The 23,560-nt window shown below is 52.6% G+C and overlaps 8 protein-coding genes across 8 annotated transcripts; 3 read left to right on the top strand and 5 right to left on the bottom strand.

Annotated features, from left to right (window-relative positions):
• Positions 1-3,342: 3,342 nt before the first annotated feature.
• Positions 3,343-3,781, top strand: BO86DRAFT_392983 (uncharacterized protein; the record flags this gene model as incomplete). Its single annotated transcript, XM_025672922.1, has 2 exons — positions 3,343-3,449; positions 3,531-3,781. Coding segments are annotated over exons 1-2 (241 nt in total), but the record flags the coding sequence as incomplete, so codon positions are not given.
• A 1,070-nt stretch (positions 3,782-4,851) lies between these two features.
• Positions 4,852-5,826, bottom strand: BO86DRAFT_392981 (phosphoribosylglycinamide formyltransferase). The gene has a single exon (XM_025672921.1). The coding sequence runs from the start codon at positions 5,705-5,707 to the stop codon at positions 5,201-5,203; it is 507 nt and encodes a 168-aa protein (XP_025522979.1). The 5' UTR covers positions 5,708-5,826; the 3' UTR covers positions 4,852-5,200.
• Positions 5,827-6,999: 1,173 nt separating this feature from the next.
• On the bottom strand, positions 7,000-9,911 carry BO86DRAFT_233603 (RING-H2 finger protein). Its single transcript, XM_025667028.1, has 3 exons — positions 7,587-9,911; positions 7,260-7,535; positions 7,000-7,203 (listed from the first exon to the last, which is right to left on the bottom strand). The coding sequence occupies exons 1-3, from the start codon at positions 9,672-9,674 to the stop codon at positions 7,096-7,098; spliced, it is 2,472 nt and encodes an 823-aa protein (XP_025522978.1). The 5' UTR covers positions 9,675-9,911; the 3' UTR covers positions 7,000-7,095.
• On the bottom strand, positions 9,912-10,697 carry BO86DRAFT_233602 (uncharacterized protein). The gene has a single exon (XM_025667027.1). The coding sequence runs from the start codon at positions 10,627-10,629 to the stop codon at positions 10,150-10,152; it is 480 nt and encodes a 159-aa protein (XP_025522977.1). The 5' UTR covers positions 10,630-10,697; the 3' UTR covers positions 9,912-10,149.
• Positions 10,698-10,953: 256 nt separating this feature from the next.
• On the top strand, positions 10,954-15,028 carry BO86DRAFT_451265 (uncharacterized protein). The gene is made up of 2 exons (XM_025676849.1): positions 10,954-12,545; positions 13,031-15,028. Exons 1-2 carry the CDS (start codon positions 11,216-11,218, stop codon positions 14,797-14,799), a joined length of 3,099 nt encoding a protein of 1,032 aa, XP_025522976.1. The 5' UTR covers positions 10,954-11,215; the 3' UTR covers positions 14,800-15,028.
• Positions 15,029-15,085: 57 nt separating this feature from the next.
• BO86DRAFT_371566 (VPS9 domain-containing protein) lies at positions 15,086-17,914 on the bottom strand. Its single transcript, XM_025670323.1, has 2 exons — positions 17,285-17,914; positions 15,086-17,217 (listed from the first exon to the last, which is right to left on the bottom strand). Exons 1-2 carry the CDS (start codon positions 17,626-17,628, stop codon positions 15,354-15,356), a joined length of 2,208 nt encoding a protein of 735 aa, XP_025522975.1. The 5' UTR covers positions 17,629-17,914; the 3' UTR covers positions 15,086-15,353.
• Positions 17,915-18,103: 189 nt separating this feature from the next.
• Positions 18,104-20,135, top strand: atg15 (triglyceride lipase ATG15; the record flags this gene model as incomplete). Its single annotated transcript, XM_025676848.1, has 3 exons — positions 18,104-18,425; positions 18,486-19,968; positions 20,005-20,135. The coding sequence occupies exons 1-3, from the start codon at positions 18,225-18,227 to the stop codon at positions 20,133-20,135; spliced, it is 1,815 nt and encodes a 604-aa protein (XP_025522974.1). The 5' UTR covers positions 18,104-18,224.
• Positions 20,136-20,664: 529 nt separating this feature from the next.
• Positions 20,665-22,628, bottom strand: fgaCat (catalase easC). The gene is made up of 3 exons (XM_025677361.1): positions 22,573-22,628; positions 22,432-22,484; positions 20,665-22,357 (listed from the first exon to the last, which is right to left on the bottom strand). Exons 1-3 carry the CDS (start codon positions 22,592-22,594, stop codon positions 20,927-20,929), a joined length of 1,506 nt encoding a protein of 501 aa, XP_025522973.1. The 5' UTR covers positions 22,595-22,628; the 3' UTR covers positions 20,665-20,926.
• Positions 22,629-23,560: the final 932 nt, after the last annotated feature.

The following is a 23,560-nucleotide window of genomic DNA, read 5'->3' as shown; positions in this document are numbered from 1 at the left end:
ACCACCACCACCATCAGAGCTCATGTTCCAGCTAAGTCATCCAGACGTACAGAACCAGAATCGAACCAAAACAGAAAAGGGACGGAGATGATGATGACAAGGACAACCCGAATCTACCGGCCCCAGTCAGACCTGCCAAAGACCGTCACACTAAATCAGATAGACTTTGAGAGAGTCCCCTGACGATGGGAACATTCCAGTCAGCTTTACTTGTTTCTGCTGGCTCTCCGGCGCTAAAACTCCCTGGACCGCACCTTATTCTATCTCACTCAACATCTCCGATCTCCGAGGATGTTAAAATGAGATGATAGACTACTTCATGGGTGAAGGGCTGACTCGAGTCTGTTGCGGGCTTGCAGCGTGCCCTCCTCCTTCGATAGCCTGGCCGGGGAGTGGGCCATTCTAGATCGGATAATGATCGTCACTCCTATCCTGTGGCCAGTCGACGGCTGGTGTTCTGGTCTGAAAAAAATCCCGGACAGAGCTTCTCTCAGAGGGACTTCCAGTCTCAGTGCCCATCGGATGATCCCTCAGAAGTCCCGATAGGTCATTGTTCGTTGTCTATCCGTAATACGATCCGATTTCCCGCTACGGCAAGGATGGAGACCGAGACTTGTCCTCGCGGGGACCATTTTAGGATTAACCATGGATATGATTATCCTCCAGGAGATTGCAGATCCCCACCGGCAGTCACGGCGTCCTCAAGAGGCTCCCCAGTGCGTGTAGACCGTCACATCGTGAGACTGTAGGGTACTCCGTAGACTGTGCCCTGGAAATCCGGGAAGCAGAAGTAACAGGGACCACGGTTTGACTCGGACGAAATACGGCCGGATGATGTTCCAGCTAGCCCTAACTCATCTCAATTTAGCCGCGTCTCGAGATACTATTACCATCCGAACCACGCGCGGATTAGTAGTGTGAGTGGATCCGTTCAGCTCCTTGGGAGCATTTGAAGATTTGAACGGTCAGCCTCATCCCCAGAAAGGGGGTAAACATCAAGATGGCGAACAGGAATGTTGTGGCAATGTCATCACGGCTCTAAACCTCGCTATTGTCAATGGCCATTAATCTGTGCCGAGTTGGGGAGGGGTCTGGATCGAACAGCAAAAAAGCAACATAAAGTAGCGGGGTTCTGCAGCCAGGATTGCAGGCCGAGAGAGGGTAATACCAGCATCCATCCTTTGAGCATTATCTTGCACAAGACTGAATAAACCAAGCAAGCTGGATAAAGAGCACGTTCTCTTCAAGGTAGACGACTAGATGGCAGTGGAGGCAGCCAAACCTTTTTCGATGGACCAACTACCGCTAACGCCGTACCATTCCAACGGACGTCTCCGCTGAAGGTCCACTTTTACACTCCCCGAATCGCCTCGGCAAATCTGAAACACACTCTTGGGAAATATTTGCCGAGAAGTTCGTCCGTGAGCCCGGAAAAGCTCTAAGCCAACCTGGGGCTCCTCATACATCATTGGAAAGCTGGAGGTAGCCGTTCATAAGAGCCGATACTATAGCCAACAGGGTCGCCATCCGTTATTAAGCTTCCCCACAAAGCGAACAATCTGAGAAAGCGTGGACCTAAAGTCCCGACCCGACCACAAAGAAGATAAGGGGTTTCAAGAATTTCGAAGAACGGCTGGAATGCTGCAACGAGGTAATTAGGCGTCGTCGTAAGCAAGGCAACGCTGCCGCGGAATTACTGCCGGGGACAAGGGGGGGCAAAAGTGATTTCGGGTTTCTCGGAGGTTCCTGATCGACACATAAGATGGTTTGAGTTTGACAGCTGAAGTGTGCGGTGCCCATGACTGGGTCGAACCAAATAAATGCTAGGCCAGTACGACAATTCCAGAGTAATCCAGCGTGGGCGGATATGACGGCCTTGTCTAACCTGGTCGTAAAGTGCAGTCTGTCGTGTCATCGAGATCCACACGAGCCCTAAATCGGGTTGATCTCATACCATACGATGTACTGAGTAAGAAAAATCGCATGTCATGCGCAAGCAGGGTTTTATTCGTGTCCAATGTTTTTTGCCTCTCCCGTTTGCTCGCTTTATCTCTGCTGTTGGTTCAAATACCATCTTGCCTCGTATGCGGTAACAAGATGGCAGGCATGACTCGGTGTCGTCGGTCGCGTGCTGATTACCAACATAAGTCGTCGGTGAAGAAAGTAGTGGTCACTATGAAGGAATCAGATATAATCAAGTATGTAGCTCAAATTAGCCAAGCTGAGTGTGGGTTCACCCATGTGGACTGGAAATCTTAGTCGTATCCGTATCAGGGTAGCCAGGACCAACCTCCTCCACCGTGAGTGAAGCAAGTAACAGCACAGATCCAATGACCCTGCGCTCTTGAAAGTGTTGTTTCTTCACTCTTAATTTTCTTTAATCTTCTCACTTTCCACCCCCGTTCCTTTTTCTGCCAATTAATGAAGACCAGTCATTCCGCTGCTGGGGGCAGGGAGCAGCTAACCTAGATTTTGACGTGAGACCACTGAACAACGCCACTGGCCCTCCACGCAATAACACTATCGTTGATTAGACCTATCTCCATGGGTCAATCAGACCCTCGGAAGAGTGGACAGGCAAGTATACAGACAGCGGATTGGTCAGCCAGCAAAATCCGAGAAGTGGCTAGCCAACCTAGGGGATGAAGGGGAAATTGAAGTCCGAACGAAAGTGGCCACCAAGGCTATTTCCTTGACTCTTCCCTCCGTTAGATGGAAGATTTTCTCCTGATCTGTCCGCGTGATGCAAACCAACAATTAGAGTGACCGATAGTTATGAATAGCATGGCCGTCCCAGATTTGATCGGTGGGTGCTGCTGCTCACCCAGGCTGCGTGCCACACATTGTGATTGTCGTAGACCTGAGTTTGAAGAGACGGGCCACTAAGCGGGCCCTCAAAAGGAAAGATTAATTGGAAACTTTGGGAGGGTGTCGTAGATAGATTCTCGGGGATCATCACCACGGAAATTCGAGTTTCCCGAGGAGCCAATCAGTCAGGAAGCATACCCACTAGAAGAGACCGGTAGAATCCATAAGTCAATGGTACGGACGCACAGGCTACCATCATTAGCTACCATACCGGCCAACGGTTTCGGAAGTGGAGTCCATGTTTCTTCCAGGACGAAAAGGAAGACCTAGCTATCGAGGCTTGACCGTATAGGCTTCATATAGAATGTCTATTGGTTCAATTAGAATCCTGCCTAGACCGATGAAGCCTTCATGGCGAGGTCTGTACGGCACCTCGGATTACTCATTCTGGCTGTTCAGTGATGTTATCAAGTGTCTACAAGAGACGTTGGTGCGCTGCCAGACAAACCTGCTCTCAGTGTATCCTTACATTAAGGCAAGACCAGGGATTCAGCTCCACAGATTTAAGACTGCTATGCGGGGGCTCGTCGAGTTAGAAGTCATTTCGTTGTTGGATCAGCCGTCATATCATGATTGTTCTGGTGGGACCACTGCCCAGACCTTCCTAATACGGGCCAACAAATGCCTTTTATGAGCTGCACTAATGATCCTTTTCTCAGTAGTCATGCGTTCTCATTACTCTCCTTGCTGGCGTACGTGGACAGACACGCACCAAGCACTGTATGTTGCCTAGTTGTCTTTTGGGCGCTTGTGGTGCAAATCAGCCGTTAGATCCACGAGGCCAGCCTATCAGCAGAACTGAAGCTCAGATTAAGGCTTCAAATGAGGGGTATGATCCCATAGGGATACGAGAAAGAGGATGTGAGCGGTTCCGCTTGCCCACCCCCATGAACTAATGCGTATAGACAGCATGGTGAGTGATTTTTGGATGCGGGTTGCTTGTGGACACAGCTGCGTGAGAAGCAATCTAGCTCCCCAAGCCTGCTGACACAGGCAAGCTTAAGTTCAGAGCTAACAGGCTTGCGCATCCTGGACTCATTGGGATTATGCAGCCAGGGGTCTCAAGCCCATGATAATCATGATCACCGCCCACTATGATGGTATCTAGAACCGGGTGGAGGGGGTGGCGGATTCCTTACCCAGCAAGCCCGGAGACTTATTGCAGAGTGGAGTCCCTTAAGATGAAGCAGTCAGAATCTCAGTGTCATGACCATCAAATCAACGCTGAGAGGATCTCGGAGACTTCTCAGTGAATATGGTCCTAGCCTTCTTATTTGTTGAGGTAGCATGATATCACAGTGACCAGGGTCTCAGTCACCAGCGCCAGTGCCGTTTGTCACCTTCCTCTGAAATCCCTCGCACAGGTCCAGTTGAGTCCCAGGCATCTGCTCTGGGAGTCTGTATGGACAGAGGAAGTGGGCGTCGCTGGTTGATCCTGGCGAGGTGCCACCCGTTGACAATGTGGTCAACATTGAAAATCACGTCAAGAATATGAGTCGAGACTTTCGCGTGCGGTTCCAGCCGGAAGATTAGGACAGGATCCTCGTCGTGGTAATACTTGGAAGGCTGGCTGCATGCCGGCAGCAACGACGATCAGCCAGCAGGATACCATAGCCATTCGCTGGCTCGAGGTGATCGAATCGTAATAGTCTGGTTGCATGATTCAAGTGATCGGCCCCTCTTTTGACAAATTGAGACATCCGCAAAAAAAAGAGCAAAATAGGCTGAATCCAGAGTTTCTTGTTCCCATGGAAAGGATACTCACTAGAAGTTGGCAACTCTTCTGGGCGGGCTATTCGCCGAGGAAGTCACGCCGGGCCCGGGGTTAAGGCATCCATCCATTTTTGGAAGTTGGCAAGCTTGACTGCCTTAGGTAAGGTTGTCTGGGCGAGCTCAGCTCAACTATACCACTGGCAGTTACCAGAAACGTATCAAATATGATAGCAAAGTAAGACTGGATTGATTCCTACAAAGTGCAGCTGATGAGTATGTAATTTGAAATTCAGATTTGGTATCTTGGTATCTTAACCACAATCATAACGTAAATTATCGAGAACCAAAGAAAATCACCTCCGCTGCCTCTCATCCTGAATCTCCTGGATCGTCATCTGCACCCCCTCAATCACCACTCCCCATTCAATCGTGTGCACCTTCTGCTCGAACTTGTGGAGATCCTCATCCTCACCCTTGATGAAAGGGATCTCACGCACAAGAATGGGTGTGCCCATGTCAACCTCCGAGATCACTTTGTGCATCATGACACCCGTCTTATCGATCTTCCCTTCCAGCCAAGCCGCATGGGCACGTTCGATGGCATTCTATTTGGAGGAAGTCAGATAGAATCGTGTCTAGGCCCCCGGTTCGCAGCCGCACATCCAGCCGCATACACCCCAAAAGAAAAGCCCAACAGAAGAGGGTGAGAACTTACCGCGCCATTGAAGGCACCCGGCAGAGCGGGATGCAAGTTGATGATCTTGATCTTGGCCTCTTCTAACGGCTCCAAGAATCGCGGTGACAGCACATGCATGAATCCCAGACAAGCGACCATCTCCGGCTTGTCGGCGAGCACCAGCCGGGCCAATTCGGCGTCGTACTCCTCGCGCGCCGCCAAAATCCCCTCCGGTGTTGCAGGGTGTTGCTTCTTGTACTTCACGAGGTTGTGGTATTGCGTGGGGATGTTGGCCTTGCGAGCCCGCTCGAGGCCAAAGGCATCCTTGCGGTTGGAGATAACTCGGACAATCTGGGTGGAGAGTTGACCCTGGCTGGTTTTGTCAATGACAGCCTGAAGGTTGGTTCCGCTGCCGGAGATGAGAACGGTAAGCCGGACGGGGTCTGCCATTTTTGACGGAGTCGCGTTGTCCTGAAGGAACGGCAGATGAGGCGTGGATGGTCGATATCGGCGTCTGTTCCTGGATGGCGGGGTAGGAATTTAAATTTTTTTCCCTCTCGCTGAATCCTGCCTCTCAATTGCCCAATCAGTAAGTCATAATTGTGTCTTTGAGGGTCGTGTTTTCCTACCTCGGACTTCCCGAAATCAAATACAATAGAGAAGGATGTTTGAAGAAGTCAACGATTGAGAATTAGCTGCGTCCTCGACGCCAGCGCCGAGGTCGCAAAGACGCGGGGTGGTTTGTGGACAGTCCGGTGGGCTGAGTCATCGTGAGGGGCGGAGATGCGGGACGCGCCCTGAGTCTCTCCGCTCCGCCGTTCCAAGGATTACTTTAGCGTAACATGGATCAATGCTTGAGAGGTCCTCATCAACAGTACCTTTGGGATGAAGGTCTCTTTGAAACTACACACCTCGGGCTAGTCCCGGTGAGACTGTGGCCTTAAGACGACGAGGGTAGCCGGCCTTAGCTTTAACCGTGGACGGAAGGGAGGGGAACTTGAGTATAGGTTGTTCACCAACATGCCCCAGGGATGTTGGTCAACGTGGCCCGGTCAAGGCTGGGGGGGGATCTCTTGCGGGACAGGAATCAGCCTGTATAACTTGTGATTAGTCGAAACGGGGACAGAAGCCCGAGGGCTCACTGCCTTTCGTAGTGGAAATCGTCAATGGTCTGTGACCGGCCCACGGCCTCAGGCTGACATATGCGTGTATGAATCAATCAATCAATTAATTAAGCAACCAATCACTCAATAAATCAAGCCAGGATACAAGTAAAATCAACAGAGTTTCATTCCCTTGATATAGCTAGTCCCATTTCATCAACTACCCCGCACAATCCTTAAAAACAAAGACAGGAGTAAAAATAGGTATTATGCACCGGTGCATTTCCAGCTCACAGGCCAACATCCAAATATCAAACAAAGTGGGGAATAGTACAGCATAATCTGGTGGCAGAACAAGGGGAAGATTATCCGGGGATATGTCACATAAAATCAATACAGGGTCTCCATGCCTTTGGCCTGCGAGACCCGTGACAGCTGACGCGGCACTGTACAAGGATGCATACATATATGCAGCCTTCTGTTCATGAGTGACCGACAGTGTTTGCGGAATCCCGGAAGGTAAGAATTTAACCAGAAAGGCCATTCAAGTTGAGGGGGGACAAAAGAGAGAGCCACGCTTGATGTCCGTGAAGGATATCATGAGAAAGTAAGCTAAAGTCATTCATCAGGCTTTGGTATAGACGCTTCATGCTAAGAGAAGTTCAAGGTTAGTTAAAGAACAATAAATGTATCTCCCGAGTAAGAAAAGAGGCAGCTAATGTCGGCTACTTGTCGTCAGGCTGCTGTTACATCCGGCGTCTCTGCGGCCGGTCCAGCATTAGAGGTTTCAGCCACACCCTGGCCACGGCATAAAGGGCAGGAGTTACGGCCGGTTGTCAACCACTAAAGCTTGATATCAGTTATGTGCTTACGAAACCGTAAGTCCATGAAGGACATACCTGATCTATGCAATCCCGGTGGAACAAATGCTTGCACTTGTTCAGTTGCCGAAGCTCATCGGCCACCTCATAGTCACTTAAGCAGATCAAGCAACGTTCACCTTCGGGTAGATGAATGTTACCAGTACCCTCTAGAGCCTCCGCGATGAGGGTACCTCCGTATTCGACAAGTCGGAACATGCCACCAGCGGAGGTGAGATCGTCCTGAGTAGCAACAGGTGGTTTAACTGGCCCAAGAAGAGATGAGAGCAAGATCATGTCTTCATATGTTGGGTTCTGCGAGTTGTCAGTCATAAATGAAAGTCTAACACGGATGATCGGTCTTACATCTGTGAACAGGCTCGGAGTAGCAAAGGCAGGATGATTTTCCGACAGATTGGTTCCAACAACATAAATCAACCAGCTTCTGCCCGTAGGAGGAGTGCCGTTGTCAGGTTCTACCACGCCGTTGCGTCTGACCGCACCAGATCCTAATTCACGATGGCGCGCATACTCGGAGTCACTACGACGTCGTTGTCGTGTTGCCGTCGGCGGGATGCCGTCTTCGACCGACTCAGCCGTGGGTTGCAATGCCCTATTCTCGTCAAGCTGAGGCATGACGCTCGGAGGAACTGCGGACGCGGCAGACGGCCTTCGGCTTGGGGTAGAGGTGCCCGATGACACGGCTGATAGTCCTGGTTCAGCGGGCGTTGATGGGGGTGGGTGAGGCCCCGGAGGGCTCTCCGACAGGATAGAAGGGACTGATGTGAGCGGAGCGCGGCTTGCCGTATCAGAGAGCCGTCGTGAGGGGTGTAAATGGCCCTGAGAAGACGGGTCACCCATGCTATTTGAACCATTGCTGCGGGGTCGAAGGCGAAGCTGCGGTAATCTCGGTCTGCCTTCACCACGTGATGGGAAGGTCGAATTGCTATCCTGGCTCCGTGACAAGTTTCCAGGGGTCAAAAATGGCAGACGAAGCAGTGCATCAAGCCCAGGAGCCGCATTGCCGCCCTGTTCCCCGGTGGAGCCATTACCTGACGGGACTGAGCGAACCCCAACCACAACCAAGGTGACAGTGCGACCTTCCGGTCCCTCGGTAGGACCGTCAACATCCATCTGTGTTCCAGTACCGCTTGCATCATCGCTGTCCGCACCTGGGCGATCTGCGGGTCCACTGGGCCGAGCATTGTCCGAGTTGGCAAATCGAAATACCCTTAAGAAGTTGACTGGGGTTTGTGGAGCAGTATCCCCTGGGGGAGTCGGTGCATCGTTAGGAGTAGGCTGCTGTGCAGATGTTGCATGCTGCAAGCTTTGTATGAAGTTTTCAAGCGAACCATCCAGGCCATCGTTCCCAAGAGATTGAATGTTGGGCATAACAGGCCCAGTCGTTCCAGATAGTTGGGCAGCAATGGCGGCAGCTGCCAGCTGAAGTACACGAGATAAAGGTGTTTGTTCCTCCCGGCGCAGCATGCGTGATGACCTCACCCGCAGCGAATCCGGGAATTGTCGTGACCCGGGAGAACCCTGCGCTGACTGCGACATGGGAGAGGTTGGCCGGGAACTTCCCACTGCCGGCTCCACCGAATCGAGTTCATGGGGCTCATCAAAGTCCATCCGTGTATCCATAGCTGTTGGGTATGGAAGAAGGCCTTCATGATCTTCACCAGGAAGTGATCCCAAGGGTAACTGCGGCGGTGGACCCAGGTTCTGGCCTGAAATGTTCGATGACTGTCCAAACATGTGTGTAATCGGGCCCGAGATTGAATTTCGCATACGGTTCAGTCGAGCACTGCGCCTCCACGGGCTTCTGGTGGCTTCAGAACCATTTTCTGGCGAGGCGAGATATGCGCCAGGGCTGGAGGGGTCAAGAAGGGGGTCACTGCGAGGAATGTAGTAGGGCCCACGTGCTGAGCGTCGTCTGGAGATCCCACTGAACGGGCTGAACCGACTGTTGCTGTGTGTGGTTTCAGTTCTGGGGACTGATCTGGAAACGATGCCATGGCGGTGAGCGTGACCTTCTGCTGGTGTTTCCTCTTCGCTGCTTAGTAGGCCACGGATCACGGAGTTGGGTAAGATTCTGGAGCCCAGCCGAGACATGGTGGACTGCCTTCTCGCTGCCATACGGGCAAATATGGCTGAACGACTGTCCCGCTGGCTTTGTCCTAACTGTGAACCGTCCTCCTGCTGCTCGCCGAGTGAAGACATCATGGGCTGCGGATCCTCAGGCAGTTCGGCTCCTGTCGGTCCATGCTGAATTCCACTGTTGTCTGCTTCCATTCCTGGTGGGGATTGAAAATCCCCCGTTTGATCCGAGTTGTGCCTTTGATTCATATCTTCATCCCTATCTAGCCGACTTCGATGCGCGTGAAAAGAGAGAAAGCGTTCTGAGGGGGTACTGTGACGATGATTTCGTTGCGTTGAGGAAGACTGTCCCATAGTAACAGCAAGGCGATAGTAGGCCGTGGCAATGGATGTTTATGAGCTGCCTATTGCCATCCAGAAATTGATGACTAAAGGTGAAACCAGCATTAGTCAGACAAGACACAGCTGCAATTCAGTCCAAACCAGTGGAGTCCACATGGAAGATGAAGGAAGATAAGAGGTTAGGATAAGGCCCCGTGGTTGAAAAGACAAACATGTAGGCAGCGCACACAAACTAGCGCCACCAGATGGGTACCAATTTGTGGGCGACACGAGGGTAGTGCCCAGGAGATACGTACCATTTGACAGTTTGTCTCAATAAGCCGATGACATCCGATGCTGACTACAAGAGGATCTGAGAGGTATTCCAGAACAAGGCGGCTGAGTTGGGTGAAGAGAGTGTGTCTTCGCAGGAAGGACGCAATGCTCAGGTCGCAGCTAATCGTTAGGCTTCTTCCGCGTCACAGAATGCAGCAATGGGAATCAAGTGCTAATCGCGGTTCGCGACTTCACGAAGATAGTGAAATTTCCCCCAAAAGCGTTCCCAAATATGAAAAGTATTGAAGTGAAAATCAGCCTGCCAGCAGGTGTCTGCCAACCCTTCCAAAAGCCAGAAAGGGGAGGTGTATGGCGCGGGTTTTTTGTATTTGGTTTTAACGCCGTACGACTTTAGAGAGGGGGGGAGACCCCACGACAATCGGATCGGAGTAAAGTGCGATCGTATGTATGTACAAGCGGCGAAACAAAGAAGAGAAAGGAGGGCAAGAGAAAAAGAAAAGTAGAAAGAGAAAGAGGGGAGACAGTGAGGGATGGAAGGAGGAGGTGAGCCTTGCAGCTCAGGGATGAAGCACGAAGACGGAGGGAGGTTTGAGGCTGATGACGATGATGACGGGATAGAGGAATAATGGGGGACGACGGAGAAGGAGTGAGTGAGTAGGTGAGTAAGTAGGTAGGAGGAGGGGGATAACATAAGAAACAGTAAGGTTCTCGAGCCTCCGAGGTCTGGAGTAACGTACACTGTAATCTACAGTTCTGTTGAGGTGCCCACAGTGTGTCCGGGACGCCCGATCGGAGGGCTTGAAGGGGCTCAAAAGGGATTAGCGTCATGGCGGTTTCGGCGGTTTGTCTGGCTGGATTAGGCTTAGTGTGGATAGTCGGTAACGTGCTTGAGACAACTTAACATTGAGCATTCGGTTCTGAGTCCATCCCGATATCTCACTATCTGCCCTCCATTATTGGTCACTTCACCCCATGCAGAAAGACTTCCATACACATCTACAATATATTCCCTACATAGTAGGACTCTCTTTCTCCCCTAAGTAGCTGCTGACGCCTCAGAGTGCCAGAGTTTGAGGAGATTTGAAAAAAAAAAAAAAAAAAAAAAAAGGTCTTATCGGGAGGAGAACCGAAAGTCTGCATGCATGCAGTACGGTGTCTGATTTTCCAGCCAGATTCAAATACTCTAAATGGCCACTCCCCATGGGACCTTAATTTGCCTTGGTCATATATTGTCACTGAACAGATAAAGTTCTCAGGTTCCGAAAATTCAGATCTTCATGGCATCTGTTCCTTCGGCTTCCTTCTTCTCCTTGCCGCTTCCTCCATGGCAGCAACCTCAGAGTGCACGGGTGGCTAAATATGAGGCCAAGAAGCGCAAGAAGACCCTTGACGACTGGGGTGACAATGATGATGACGACCTAGGAGAAACCACCGATGCTGCTTCGGAAGTTGCGCTGCCTGCGCCATCTCTGACGTTATCACCAGATGAAGCTCACCAGTACCGCGTTGCGGGCTTGTCTTTCGACCAGGAATTACCGGGCGGCAAGTTTCCGCATGCTCCTGCACAGACCCAATATTCCACTCGACAGACGCGGGAAGGGGTACTTGAGACTCTATCCTCTCTATCGTCTCCCATCTATCCGCCCCAGTCTGCTGCTCATCAGGGTAACCTCCGCCTGCAGCACCTGGCCGTGCTGACATCTATATTGCACCGCTGTCTTCTTCAAAAAGACTATGTCCGAGCGGGAAGAGCCTGGGGACTACTGCTCCGAGAGGAATTTAATGGAAGGCCGATCGATGCGCGGACGGAGGGGAGGTGGGGGATTGGTGCGGAAATTCTGCTCCGGCGCGGCCGTCAAATCGCAGATATGGCTGCTGAAAATGGCAGCGACCACGGCGGTTCCCATTCACCAGGGTCGGGGCCACAGCTCATGTTCACAAGGAAGGGCTTTGAGGATGCCAAGAAGTATTATGAGAGGCTGATCATCCAGCATCCATACCGGAAGGCTTCTCCAGACTCCATCAGCTCATTGCATTTCTACCCTGCCATGTTCGGCCTCTGGGTGTACGTGGCCCAAGAGGAGAGCGAAGTCAGTCGACAAAAAATCTGGACTCGTCATACCGATGAATATGGACAGCATTCGGAGGATGAAGATCTTGCCTCCGACCACGACGGCCATCGTGATTCCAAGGAAAGGGCCCATGCGCTCATTGCCGGCGTGCGCAAAGCGGAGCTCAATCAAGCGCAAAAAATTGCGGGAAGAATGGATGAAATTCTTGGCTCTCCGCCCTATTCGGATTCTCCAGAACTGTTAGAGCTCAGGGGAATGGTGTCACGCTGGATTGCTGATCTATTTGTGTCCTCTGTGCCTGGAGGACAGACCGAGCACGACTACTATACCGATGACGAGGACGAAGACTCGATGTCCGACAACATGCAGTATTCGATTCAGGATAGACGTGAACGTAGACTTGCGATGGAGAAGCGTGCGTCCGAGACTCAGAAGTCCGAAGAATTCTTCAACAAGGCCAAGCAGCGTGGCAAGGGGGTAACTTCTACTCTTGATGACTTCCACATTGATGATAACGAGTCGATGGGCTATTGGAGTTAATGTTATGTGTATGATTTGGTTGGTGCAAAACATCATGATTTGAATATATGTAACGGCATCTCTCCACACCGGTCTATATTAAAATCCCGATGTAAAATCTGATCCCCACCTCAAAACCTTGAAACAATGAGATTGGCGTATAACTAAACATGTGAAGAAAGGAACGCATCCATAAATTGAGGCATTCATCAGGCTACACCTAACAATGTACTTTGCTGTACTGCACCACGTGACCCCGTGGCTGCCTCGTGTGCCTGACAAAAGAATCCAACGCGTTGACCAACTTGATTCGACCACTTTTCTCAAACTCATGACTGCCACGACGCTACGACTATGTTACAATTTTGAATCTCGACATATGTACTTATTGTGATGCGCACAGGTCGAGCATTCACCGAAGACGCTTTTCATAACCCCGTTGGAAGAGATCCTTCTGCCCGACTCAGGTTTCTCGACCGTTGAGCCTTGCTCCACTGCTAGTGACGATGGGCGTGGGAGACTATGTGCATGCCAGACCACCCGGCGCCCAACCGCGATCTCGCACAAGTGATCATCAAAATTCAAATCTAAATCAAAACCAAAATCTCTCATCCCGACAGGCTCTAGCAGCCCAAGCAAGGGTTGAAGTACCGTCTACCAACCTGATTGCTCCGGTACCACTACCGGGCAACCAAGCCAGCCTATTTGAGCACTATGCGCAGCAGCCGCAACCACCACCAGTCGAAGATGCCGTGCACAGGGACATGTTCGACACCGACGTGGAGGGGATTGATGACTCGACCGTCGCAGCAACCAGCGTTTTGGGATATGATGACCTCCCCCCTCAGTATCAATTATCATCAACCGCGCAGCATCACGCCGCCGCCTCCGACCCGAAGTTATTCCAACCGCACCCGTCCCAGTCCCATCTCCCGCAACACTCGCACGACGCCAAATGGTACGCGAGCTTTGGCGACAACGCCCTGAAGTCGGCCGGCTTCGACTCAGGGGATGCGGCCGACGATGCCGAGAGCCAGTTAACCTCCGTCGTTGGGGATGATGAGCGGTCCGACACGACCGAGGACGCTGCGGATTATGCTCGGCGCTACAGGTCGTCAACCACGACGGCCAACGAACCCTTGAGCAAGCGTCTACAGAATTTCTGGAGCGCCAGCCGTCGCACCTATCAGAATGCCACCGAGGATCCTCCCGCGACCGCCGCCGTGTACCCGGAGCCGGCTAAAGCGTCCGGTCCTGGAATCCTGCGGCAAACCCACTCCGACTCCAGGATGATGACCGCTAGTCAGGTCTTGCCCCTAGCTGGCGGCAACAGCCGGAAAGTCACCCTCCCACGCAGCATGACAGCGACCCCCCGGACGAGGTTCAGCCCCCCGAAGCCCACCCTCCTGGAACAGTTAGATCTGACCCCGACCCGCCGGACGTCTGGACCTCGCCCTCAGCCAGGCAAGGACGTGACAGGCGGAGCCGGCCACTACCAGCGCCCCCACCACCAACAACAGAATCATCGCGACGTCGCGGACGAGTACGGCCTTTTTGACAGTGACTTTAGGAGACGTGGGAGCCTGCCCCCGCTGAGTGCCTTCGACATCACCAATATCGATGACCTGGACAACGACCACGATGATAATGACGACCACAACAGACACGACCACGACCACGAACCCATCAACGACCCCTTCTCCCGTCGCCTATCCGTCCAGCGCATCAGCCCAGACAGTAGCTCCAACCCCGAACCGGAAGAAGACCACCCTTCCAAAAAACGCCAGCTTGATCCTGACTACCCTCCCGAAGTCCTCCGCCAAATGTCTTTCGCGGACCTCCAATCCGAACCATTCGACTACATCCCCAACTCCGCCGCCTCAGCCGCCGTCGCCGAAACAAAAACCACGCCTCCCCCTCCGGTATCCTCAACAACCCCAAGCATCGCGCCCCCCGCACCAGACACGAAACCCGAGGAGAAGCTGTCGCACCTGTTGGGTCTCTCCGACACGGACCGCCGGGAGTTCTTCTCCGGTCTGACCATGGACGCCTGGGAAGACTACGGCGACCTCCTCATCGACCAGTTCTCGGCAACGTTGACGAAAATGAAGGATCTGCGGCGCGCGCGCCGGCAGACCGCCGCCGTCTTCGAGGCGGAGATCCGGAGACGGCACGAGCTGGTCGAGGAGCAGTCCGCCGAGTTGTCCCGGAAGCTCACGGATATGAAAAGTGGTGGGGCGGAGGTTCTTCGTGGGCGGACCCCTCAGTGAGAGTTGCTGAATAGGTAGGGAAGGTAGTGTGAGTGAGTGAGTGAGTGAATGAGTGTGCTCATTCATGTTCATGTGATTGCGGATGAGAGGTGGCTCAAATTTGCATTTTGCAGCAGGCTTTATTTAGTCTTATTGCTTAATTTTCCGGGATGGGGCATACATACTACGAGTAACTCTGATGTGCTTCGTTGAGGTTCATGGCCTTTTTTTCGTGTTTCTTTCTCTTTCTCAATACTACACAAAATATCAATATACCCCCTTTCTACGTGATAAACACTTTTCCAGACAAAGAAGGTTCGCATTGTTGGTCCTAGAAAATGCTAGACAAAAAGCTTGATGATTTGCCCAACTGGCTGGAAAATGCAACATGCTTGTTTTTGGGACACTGAACGCCAGCAGTGATCCCACGATCTCACAGAGAACCAACCGATCACAAAGGAACGTCAAGGGCTACTACGTCCCACGCCATGGAGATGATAATACACGGAATCAGTACAAGGGATAAAAAAAAACATGTTCAAAATGAGTGTTGTAGCTGGCCCGACAGCATTGCGTCAGTTCGAGATCTGTTTCGATAACGCTGCAGCCAGCCGCTTGTAATCCTCAAGAAGGGTAGACACGTCTGCGATAGTCATTTCGCTAGCGTTCTGCATCTGGACGAAGCGTTGGATAGGCGGGTCAACCTTGGGCGGCTCGGGCTTCGGATCGGTTTTGGATGAGGTACTGTGGATGGAGGATGAGGAATCGCGGGAGACGATCGATTGCCGGATTCTCTCGGTCGGAGTGTTGGGGGACGAAAATGTGGTGTTCGGCGTTTCCGGAGCAGCACGGCTGAAGCTTCTGATCATGCCGGGAATATGATTAAGTGGGTTGAGCGTGTTCCCAAAGCTCCGCATGGATTCGAGGGGTGTAGGTGTCGACGTTGCCGAAGACATTGCAGGCGATGCCTGAGACTCATCCTTCTGCAAACCTGAAGAGCCGGCCGTCTTCCGGGCGCTACCCTGCGTCCGAACGCTGTCCGCACTTCGATCGCGAGGCGTTCTCTGACCACCAACCAACCCTAAGAGAGTATCTTCTGCTTTGGAGCCGATTCGCCGCAGTTGCGGTCGATCCGTGGCACGAGGCTCGCGGGCTGCATTTGTATCAAGGTTCAGACTGCTCTCAGATGCAATGGGCGACGTAACCAGACGTCGAGCTTCTGCTAGTGTCTTTGGCACAACTGGGTTTCCTCCGTCTTTGGTAGCAAACTGAGTAGTTTGTAATTCTTTCAAACGACCAAAAAGGAAGTTGAAGCTGCTGTCCAAGGATGCACCTATATTCTTCAAGCCCTGATCTGCGGTGTTACGGACTGCGTCGTTCGCAGCACCGAGTACCTTCACGGGAGGCTGGAATAGGTTATTCAGCCGGCCTTGTTGAGTATTTCTCGTAGACTGTGTTCTGGGAAATGTGGCCGATGCCCCTGGTCCAGCTGGCCTCGATAGTTCGGGTGAGGCCGTCGCTGATGTGATCGACGACACTGGTGTATCCTTGGCAGGCTGAGGGGAGTCAGTCTTTGCGACTGTCGTCGAATCATCACTCGAAGTTTTTGTCTGGTCTTCATGCAGCGCTCCTCCGCGGAGGTCAGACAGATCCACATTCTCAAGGAAGCTAATAGCGGCCTCAAGGTTCGTCAAACAGTATGCGGTCTCACCATCCATCTTACTGGATGATCTGAATCGCTGTATGAAGAGCAGATTGCTTATGACGTTCATCCCTTCGGGAGGACTGGTAATGAGACAGTAGATCAAGGTAGGTAGGATCTCATCAGCAGACGATGATGACGGCAGTAATTTAGTCAGAGCATCAACTATGGCCTTGTGCGCGGCGGCCAGTTGTTGAAGCTTGCCCAATGGATATTTCTCATCGTTCATCTTTGCTAGGCAATCACGGGCGATCGAAAGACAGTCATCGGCCTCTTTCTGCTTCTCCTCACTGATAGAGCTTACATCGAGCTCTATCCCAAGATCTTTCAGGTTTATGCCAACCAGGAGAAGCGCCGCCGTCTTTGAGCGCAATTTTTCGTCCCTGATTTCATCCAGGGTGCTTTTATGCCTCCATAACTTGTCATAGATGCTCTCGCAAGCCCTCCGCTCAACGGCCTCCTCCAGAGCAATGCGCTTGGACGCCAGATGCTTCCGAGCGATCCTCTTTTCCGTCACTTCCGAGGCAGTCAACATCTGCCGGCCATCCGAGCCCTGAGTGTTCGAGTTCCCTCTGCTGCCGTACGGCGACGGATCACGATTTATGCGCGACGCAAGAGCTGATATGTGGGTCGCAATATGTGCTTCGGCCCGTTCGTAGAATTCTTGGAAGCGATCCGAAACCCTGTCGGCCGTTGGCGGAGACGAGTGAACTTTTGCAGTGAGAGAGTTGACGAATCTACACAACATCAAATGTTAGCAATTATGCTGGACAGGACTTGTGGAAGCCCAGCACAAAACTGTACCTATCGGTAAGACTGATCAGCTCGATTGGGAGCTCTTCCGTGTGGTTTTGCATGCCTCGCGAGAGAACCGATGTTTCCTCCCCTTGCCCGTCGTCGTCGTGTGTCAAGTCTGGGGAGCTTGTCTTTTCAAACAGGTCTGGACCGGAATCCTGCTCATCTTCTGCTGACGATAGAGGCAAAGGAAGCGATTCCGAGTCTACCAGTTCTGGGATTGCCACCGACTGAACGGTCTTGGCTCTGGAGCGGATGAAAGGGCCGGGCTCAGAGGAATCCATTCGAGGGAACGAGCGCGCAGTGTGGAGGCGTGGTTTTCCAACGCCATGATCGGGAGTGTTGACTGACATAGTTCCTGCAGTCAAACCTTCGAAAGTGATATTAAGTCAAGTGATGGGGCCTTCACGTCCAGGTGATAGGCATATGCAGATCGAGGTATGTATGGGGCCAGTGCGTTCGACTAGATGACAGCTGGAAATCCCCAAGTGGGATAGAAACAAGACAAGAAAATCAAGATGAAAGGAGATCAATCGAATTTAAGCGAAGAACACGCGCACAAGCATGATGGAAGACAGCAAGCCACAGCGGCGCAGGAGTACCATGGAGATCGGCCTGCCCGTCAGTCAGCACTCTACGTTGTAGTATAGGAATAGAATCACCAGGTTGGGAATTGTCAACAACTTCCGCCTTGGAGAGGGGGAGCGGATCACGCGCAGGTCACGTGGGCGGGCAATGAGGACCTCCGCATTAATGCGTCATTCACCGCCTCCCCATTGATAAGTCAGGTCAGGTCTGGTCAGTAGGTCAGTAGGTCAGCCTGAGTAGGTCCCGTTACCGCGGAACAGTAGATCGCCATCTCCGACTTGGATCACTCTCTCGCCTCTTCAAGCATCTATCCCTGCTTCCCCCCATATCCTCTTTTCTTTCCCCCCCCCTCCATGTCGCCATGAACAGCTATCGAGGACGATCAAGAAAATGTTCCCTCTGGGACACCAAGATCTCGGATCTTTTCTGGCCTGTAGCACTGCTCCCAGGCCTTGTCTCCGCTTATCAGCCCGTATACTTCGGCTCCCGACAACAGTCGCCCTTTCTTCCCCCTCAGATCCCTTTAGCGAATTCACCATCGCTATCCGGGACCCATGAGTTTGTGAGTCGGACAGATCTGTGCTGCAACCCTGTCTCTGTCGTACGGCCACTGATCAAATAGACACTTCGCCACTTATTCCATCGAGGGACGCATCAAGACTCCAATCTCCACCTAAGGCTGGACATCCAGCCAGAGACCCGTCTTCGGGCCGTCTCAGAGGATGGCCTTGAATCCGAATCTGTTGCCGTCAATACCCCGCTGCTTGCAACTTCCGAGCCACTCACCATCCAACGGCTGGCCGATCGACGACTTTCAGTTATCGATGATTATCTATTAGCCGCCAGGTCCTCAGGATCGGCGGTGGCTTTATCACCAGAAGCCTGGGTCATGGATACGCTGGCCGGTCCCAACGTTACAGATAAAAACACAGTGATTACGATGGCAAAGATGACCGCAAACGATTATATAGAAGAGCCAGGTACGGGTGAATGGCAAGATATACATGGTCGCTTTAATCATTCCGGGAGTTTTGGGTGGCAGGGTGACGGGCTGCGAGGGCATGTCTACGCCGACCAGACAAACAGTACTGTCGTCATTTCTATCAAAGGCACATCGCCGGCGGTTTTCGACGGAGAGGGTACCACCACAAATGATAAGCTCAACGATAATCTTATGTTCAGCTGCTGTTGTGGGCAGGGAGGTTCATATCTCTGGCGCCAGGTGTGCGACTGCCAGACATCGTTGTATACGGCCAATCTCACGTGCATCGTCGAGGCGATGCAGGACGAAAATCGATACTACCGTGCTTCGCTGGACCTCTACTCAAACGTGATCGACATGTACCCAGATGCCAACATCTGGCTAGCAGGCCATTCTTTGGGTGGCGCCGTGGCCAGCTTACTAGGCCTGACGGTCGGCGTACCAGCGGTCACTTTTGAGGCCGTGCCAGAAGCCCTACCTGCCGCTCGCCTTGGTCTTCCCAGCCCTCCAGGTCATGATGCACGATTCCCTCAGTCGCGCAAGTTTACCGGGTCTTACCACTTCGGCCACACTGCAGACCCTGTGTACATGGGGACCTGCAACGGCGTTAGTTCCGTATGCACATGGGGTGGTTATGCCATGGAGTCTGCATGTCATACGGGTCAGATGTGTGTTTATGACACCGTGGAAGACAAAGGCTGGCGTGTCGGGATGACCAGACACCGCATTCAGTTCATTATCTCTAACGTTCTTGAGGATTATGATGATTTGCCGCCTTGCGCCCCTGAGGAAGAATGCTATGATTGCGAACTCTGGAAGTTCTTCCGCAGTAACGGCTCCGAGATCACCACCACGACGACTACGGCCACGTCCACGTCGACTTCCTTCTCCAGTACCCGCACATCGACCTGCAAGACTCCAGGATGGTGGGGTTGTCTGGACGAGACCACTACAACGGAGCCACCATCGACGACCACTTCGACATCTACATCAACCTGCAAGACGCCAGGCTGGTTTGGCTGTAAGGATCCGACCACTACCTCGGACGCGACCAGCGCACCAACCATCACGACCACCGAGCCCATTTCATCAACCACCACGTGCAAGCATCCCGGCTGGTTTGGTTGTCGCGATCCCACCTCTACGAGAACCGCCACAGCCACAGCCTCCAGGACGCCGCCTCCCGACACGACCTCCAAATGTGGCAAGCCCGGCTTCTTCTGGGGTTGCTGGGACGCTCCGACTCCCCACGAACACCTGATCACCCCTGCCCCTACTCTACCTTCCTAGAGGGGGCATCCATCCAGCATCTTTCCGCCCTCAACTCACCCCCCGCGGCTCCATTGCACCACCACATTACTCCTCTCCAAATCTAGAACTCTGATCTGTTTTGACTATTATCGCACCCAAGACTCGAGCCCCTCTCATGGGGCCGTCGAATTGTACTTCTGAGCGGGCGCAACATGTGCAACTAGTATTTTGATTTTGTTTCTCCGGGTTGTTTGAGCATTTCGTTTCTGGATCTTCTTGGTTAACCCTTCACATTCTGTTGACAACTATCTATCTGCTAGGGTCTGGAAACGGCAGTGTCTGTCACTTGTCTTTACTTACTTGGGCACAATCGCATTCACGTTCTGGAATAACGCTTCTTGGCTTATGAGTTTGCGTGTCCTTTGTCCTTGTGCTGTGTGCTGTTTCCGGGCGTTTTTCTGGGGACTACACCATACCACAGTCATATATACATACATCTATATACGCGCGATATCTTGAGAGATCATTCGAATTGCATCTTGTCCGTCACTGGTACCACCGAGGAACCGCGACACTAACCTGGAACCTCAACACGTGGGGCTGCTGGAGAACTACGTATACACTGGCACTCATGAGATGAACGCGAGGCGCGAAGCATAAAGAGAATTGTAAAAGGTATCATTCTAGATCGAGGGACTTCGTGAGGGTGCTTCTGTCACATTTACAGAGGAAGATAACACAGGCTGCATCATCGCTAAATGGAGTGGGCGACGTTCGTAGGCTCTTTTGCGGGGCCAGTAAGAAAGGCTAGAAGAAAGCAAATTTTTGATTTACAGACGAGCAGACTTGACACCAGCGGCCTTGGCCTCGGTCGACTTCTCGATGCGGGCACCGAGGTCGGGGTTGACCTTCTTAAACATGGCATAGGTGGCCTGGCGAACGCGCTCGTGGGCGGCCGAGAGATGGGAGGCGACGTTGTGAACAAAGTTGTCTTGCTGACCGGGCTGGCGGCCGAGGACCTGCCAGAGGCCGTTTGCCTGGGCGTAATCGTCGTCGGTGATGGGGAGCTGCTCCGTGACAATCGAGCCCGTCCACTTCTCGTGCTCCTGGCTGGCCTTGACGGGCTGGTAGCGGTAGGGGCGGAAGGTGGAGGGGTAGTTAGGGTTGGCGCCGTAGTTGCCGTTCACGTTCATGTAGCCGTCGCGCTGCCAGGGGCTGAAGGCCCGGAGCGGGCAGTTGACGGGGATTTGCTCGTAGTTGCCGCCCAAACGGTGGCGGTGGGTGTCGGGGTAGGAGAAGAGGCGGGATTGGAGGACGGGATCGGCCGAGGGCTCGACACCGGGGACCATGTGCGAAGGGGAGAAAGCGGCTTGCTCAACCTCGGCGAAGTAGTTCTCGGGGTTCTTGTTCAGAGTGAACTTGCCGAAGCGGCGCAGGGGCACTTCGCTCTGCGGCCAAACCTTGGTCAGATCAAAGACGTTCCAGCGGAACTTCTCAGCTTGCTCAGGGCTCAGGACTTGGACATAGCAAGTCCAGGAGGGGTTCTCGCCCCGTTGAATGGCGTCGAACAGGTCCTGAGTGTGCCAATCCGGGTTCTCAGCGGCCAGATGAGTGGCCTGCTCATTGTTAAAGGTCTTGTTGCCCTGGTCGGTCTTCATGTGAATCTGGACGTAGTTAAAAGTACCGTCAGGCTTAATCCACTTGTAGGTGTGACCAGAGTAGCCGTTCATGTGGCGGTAGGAGTAAGGAGTACCGCGGTCACTGAAGAGATGCATGACTTGGTGGACGGCCTCGTGGTGGGTGGACAGGTAGTCCCAGAACATGGTAGCATCCTTGAGGTTGGTCTGAGGGTTGCGTTTCTGGGTGTGGATGAAGATGGGGAACTTGGCGGGATCACGAAGGAAGAACACCGGGGTGTTGTTGAAAACCCAGTCCCAGTTACCCTCATCGGTGTAGAACTTGATGGCGAAACCGCGGGGATCACGAGCGCTGTCGGGCGAGCCCTTCTCGCCTCCGACGGTGGAAAAGCGGGTGAAGCACTTCGTCTTCTTGCCCACACCCTTCAGCATGTCAATGACCGTGATGTCGCTGATATCATCGGTAACCTCAAACTCGCCGTAGGCGCCAGCACCCTTGGCGTGAACCACCCGCTCCGGAATGCGCTCTCTGTCAAAGTGGGAAAGGAGGTCGATCAAGTGGAAGTCCTGGAGGAGCAGAGGACCATTGCGACCAACTCGTTGAGCGGCCTGGGGATCCATGACCTGGAGAAGAAATGTTAGCCATGGCGAATTCGGCGAAGCAAGATCGATTGGGAGGGAGGCGAGGGTGCACGAACTGGACAGCCATTGGAGGTAGTGTAGATTGGGGTCTCATTGTAGCGGTAGGTCTCTGAAGATAGAAGTAAATGGTTAGTTCCAGTTTAATTTCTGACCTCAAGTCACGTCTGGTGGTTTGATGGGGCAGGAAGTGAACATACTAGGCTCGTTTTCTTTACCCATGATGGATGGTGGGGGGGGGGGGGGATTGATGTGGCAGAAGAAGATACAGTAATGACAGAGAAGGGGTCTATAGTCCTAATAAGGAGATGAAAGGACAACACGGAATACAGATTGAGAAGGGGTATGTATAGGAAAAGCAGGTTTGGTGAAGGAAGGGAGGAGAGAGGTTGGGATAAATAGTAAATATATGGATTTTCCGAAAAGAATACGCTGGAATCAGAAGGGCGGGATCTGAATCCAGGAATCTCCCTCTCTCGGGCCCTCTCTTTCTCTCCCTTTCTCTCTCACATCAGATCGGATAGAGCTTGACCTTGGCTGGAGCCGACGACGAAGAGGAATGAGGCCAGAGGCCAATGAAACTGGGGGAGAAGGTCGACAGGTTGCTGTTGGGGTCCACTTGCCAATCTTCTTTCCCGGCGCCGAGGTCAACTTTGGAAAAAACAGAAGGTCTTTCCGCGGAGAGAGACTAAGCCTACTGCAGATACCTTAGGCTCTGTTGCTGTTGCACGAATTGACAGAGAGTGGCATCCACGATGATCTCAGTCTTTATTTCCAGCGACAGCGCTGGCTACAAGCTTCAAAGCATCTCAATTGACATCTCTAGACATGCTTATGATGATGATATCCAACTTCTCACCCCATACTTCCATGAACGCCAATTACCCCGCACCCACCGTGCCTTTCCCCAACTTCTCCGATCTTTGTGTCCCCTCTTTCCCCTCAATCCAGAGCCAATCATCACCCCTTGATTTTTACCTTTATTCTCTTACCATAACTCGGTGCAGATCACATCAATGGCCGTATTCAGCGTCTACTGAGTATTTTCGAGTATTTGTGCAGGTATCGAGCCGGAATGGTCGCCATGGCATGATGACACGGCCCAGAAAATCCATTGCCTTAGACGATGCGCCCATGTTCTTAGTCAGTGGACCAGGCCAGCCACAGATTAGCCTGGAGACCTGCAGA

The sequence above is a fragment of the Aspergillus japonicus genome (genome assembly GCF_003184785.1).
Source record: "Aspergillus japonicus CBS 114.51 unplaced genomic scaffold BO86scaffold_81, whole genome shotgun sequence".
NCBI lineage: Eukaryota > Fungi > Ascomycota > Eurotiomycetes > Eurotiales > Aspergillaceae > Aspergillus > Aspergillus japonicus.
The sequence above is the reverse complement of the archived record's forward strand: the minus strand, read 5'-3'. Positions and strand labels throughout refer to the sequence as shown.

What these genes read in the sequence shown, in the direction of transcription:
- BO86DRAFT_392981 (XM_025672921.1), bottom strand. Translation starts at nt 5,707, where the DNA reads ATGGCAGACCCCGTCCGGCTTACCGTTCTCATCTCCGGCAGCGGAACC.
- BO86DRAFT_233603 (XM_025667028.1), bottom strand. Translation starts at nt 9,674, where the DNA reads ATGGGACAGTCTTCCTCAACGCAACGAAATCATCGTCACAGTACCCCC. An exon ending in CTCCGAGCCTGTTCACAGAT is followed by an intron (nt 7,536 to 7,586) that starts GTAAGACCGATC and finishes GACAACTCGCAG; the next exon opens with AACCCAACATATGAAGACAT. An exon ending in ACCGGGATTGCATAGATCAG is followed by an intron (nt 7,204 to 7,259) that starts GTATGTCCTTCA and finishes ATCAAGCTTTAG; the next exon opens with TGGTTGACAACCGGCCGTAA.
- BO86DRAFT_233602 (XM_025667027.1), bottom strand. Translation starts at nt 10,629, where the DNA reads ATGTTATCCCCCTCCTCCTACCTACTTACTCACCTACTCACTCACTCC.
- BO86DRAFT_451265 (XM_025676849.1), top strand. Translation starts at nt 11,216, where the DNA reads ATGGCATCTGTTCCTTCGGCTTCCTTCTTCTCCTTGCCGCTTCCTCCA. An exon ending in CGAGTCGATGGGCTATTGGA is followed by an intron (nt 12,546 to 13,030) that starts GTTAATGTTATG and finishes CTCCACTGCTAG; the next exon opens with TGACGATGGGCGTGGGAGAC.
- BO86DRAFT_371566 (XM_025670323.1), bottom strand. Translation starts at nt 17,628, where the DNA reads ATGTCAGTCAACACTCCCGATCATGGCGTTGGAAAACCACGCCTCCAC. An exon ending in CTGATCAGTCTTACCGATAG is followed by an intron (nt 17,218 to 17,284) that starts GTACAGTTTTGT and finishes GATGTTGTGTAG; the next exon opens with ATTCGTCAACTCTCTCACTG.
- fgaCat (XM_025677361.1), bottom strand. Translation starts at nt 22,594, where the DNA reads ATGGGTAAAGAAAACGAGCCTA. An exon ending in GGGTAAAGAAAACGAGCCTA is followed by an intron (nt 22,485 to 22,572) that starts GTATGTTCACTT and finishes TTCTATCTTCAG; the next exon opens with AGACCTACCGCTACAATGAG. An exon ending in CTACCTCCAATGGCTGTCCA is followed by an intron (nt 22,358 to 22,431) that starts GTTCGTGCACCC and finishes TTTCTTCTCCAG; the next exon opens with GTCATGGATCCCCAGGCCGC.